This window comes from Myotis davidii, unplaced genomic scaffold (assembly GCF_000327345.1).
Source record: "Myotis davidii unplaced genomic scaffold, ASM32734v1 scaffold309, whole genome shotgun sequence".
Lineage (NCBI taxonomy): Eukaryota > Metazoa > Chordata > Mammalia > Chiroptera > Vespertilionidae > Myotis > Myotis davidii.
Window position 1 is genome coordinate 2,461,749 of NW_006383013.1, and position 627 is coordinate 2,462,375.

The 627-nt window shown below is 61.6% G+C and overlaps 1 protein-coding gene across 2 annotated transcripts in view; it reads left to right on the forward strand.

The window, feature by feature from the left end:
* ESRRB (estrogen related receptor beta) overlaps positions 1–627 on the forward strand; it is a 166,903-nt gene that overhangs the window by 60,948 nt on the left and 105,328 nt on the right. Inside the window, exon 1 of one of the 2 annotated variants that reach the window (XM_006778813.2) lies at positions 7–77. The exons of the other annotated variant lie outside the window; for it this stretch is intronic. Coding sequence (XP_006778876.1) covers positions 28–77 — 50 coding nt within the window. The 5' untranslated portion in view covers positions 7–27. Of the gene's footprint in view, positions 1–6; positions 78–627 lie in introns of those variants that run through there. 2 annotated transcript variants of the gene reach the window in all.

Consider the following 627-nt stretch of genomic DNA (forward strand, 5'->3'; position numbering starts at 1 on the left):
CCAATTGGGAATGCTAAGCCGGGCCTGATGGACGTGTCAGAACTCTGCATCCCGGACCCCCTCGGCTACCACAACCAGTAGGTGCTCGGCTCCTCCGTGGGTCGGTCGGTCGGTCGGTCGGTCTGTCCTGCTGCCTGTGGGGCTGTGTCCGTCCCGGGTGTCGCAGTTCTTCTCGGCGTTCTTGAAGCTGCCGGGACCCCAGTGCACTTGGGGAGTGTCGGAGGGGGAAAGCCGCGCACTTCCTGCGTTTCCTTCTTGGGGGTGGCCTGCACCTAACTTTTCCCGTACCCCCTTTGCAAACTGACTTTTAGAGCAGCAGTTTCTCACTCGCTCTTTCTTACTCTCCTGGAGAGAAAATATTTGAGCGTCTGTGGCATGGGCAGGAGCAAGCCCAGAACAGGCGCGGGAAAGTCGCAAAGACGTCTCGTCCTGTCTGAGAAAGCCTCCCTTTGGCGTGAACAGTAACTTCCATCCTGTGGGTAAAAATTGGTGGGCAAGGAAGCGAAATCGTAGGTGGTGCGCGGGTTTGGAAACAGCGGGCGGGCAGCGCCGCCTCGCCCTGCGGTCCGAGTGAGGAGCCCCGAGGGCGCGCACGCCGCGCGGTGCCCGCAGTCCAGGCTCCCCAGG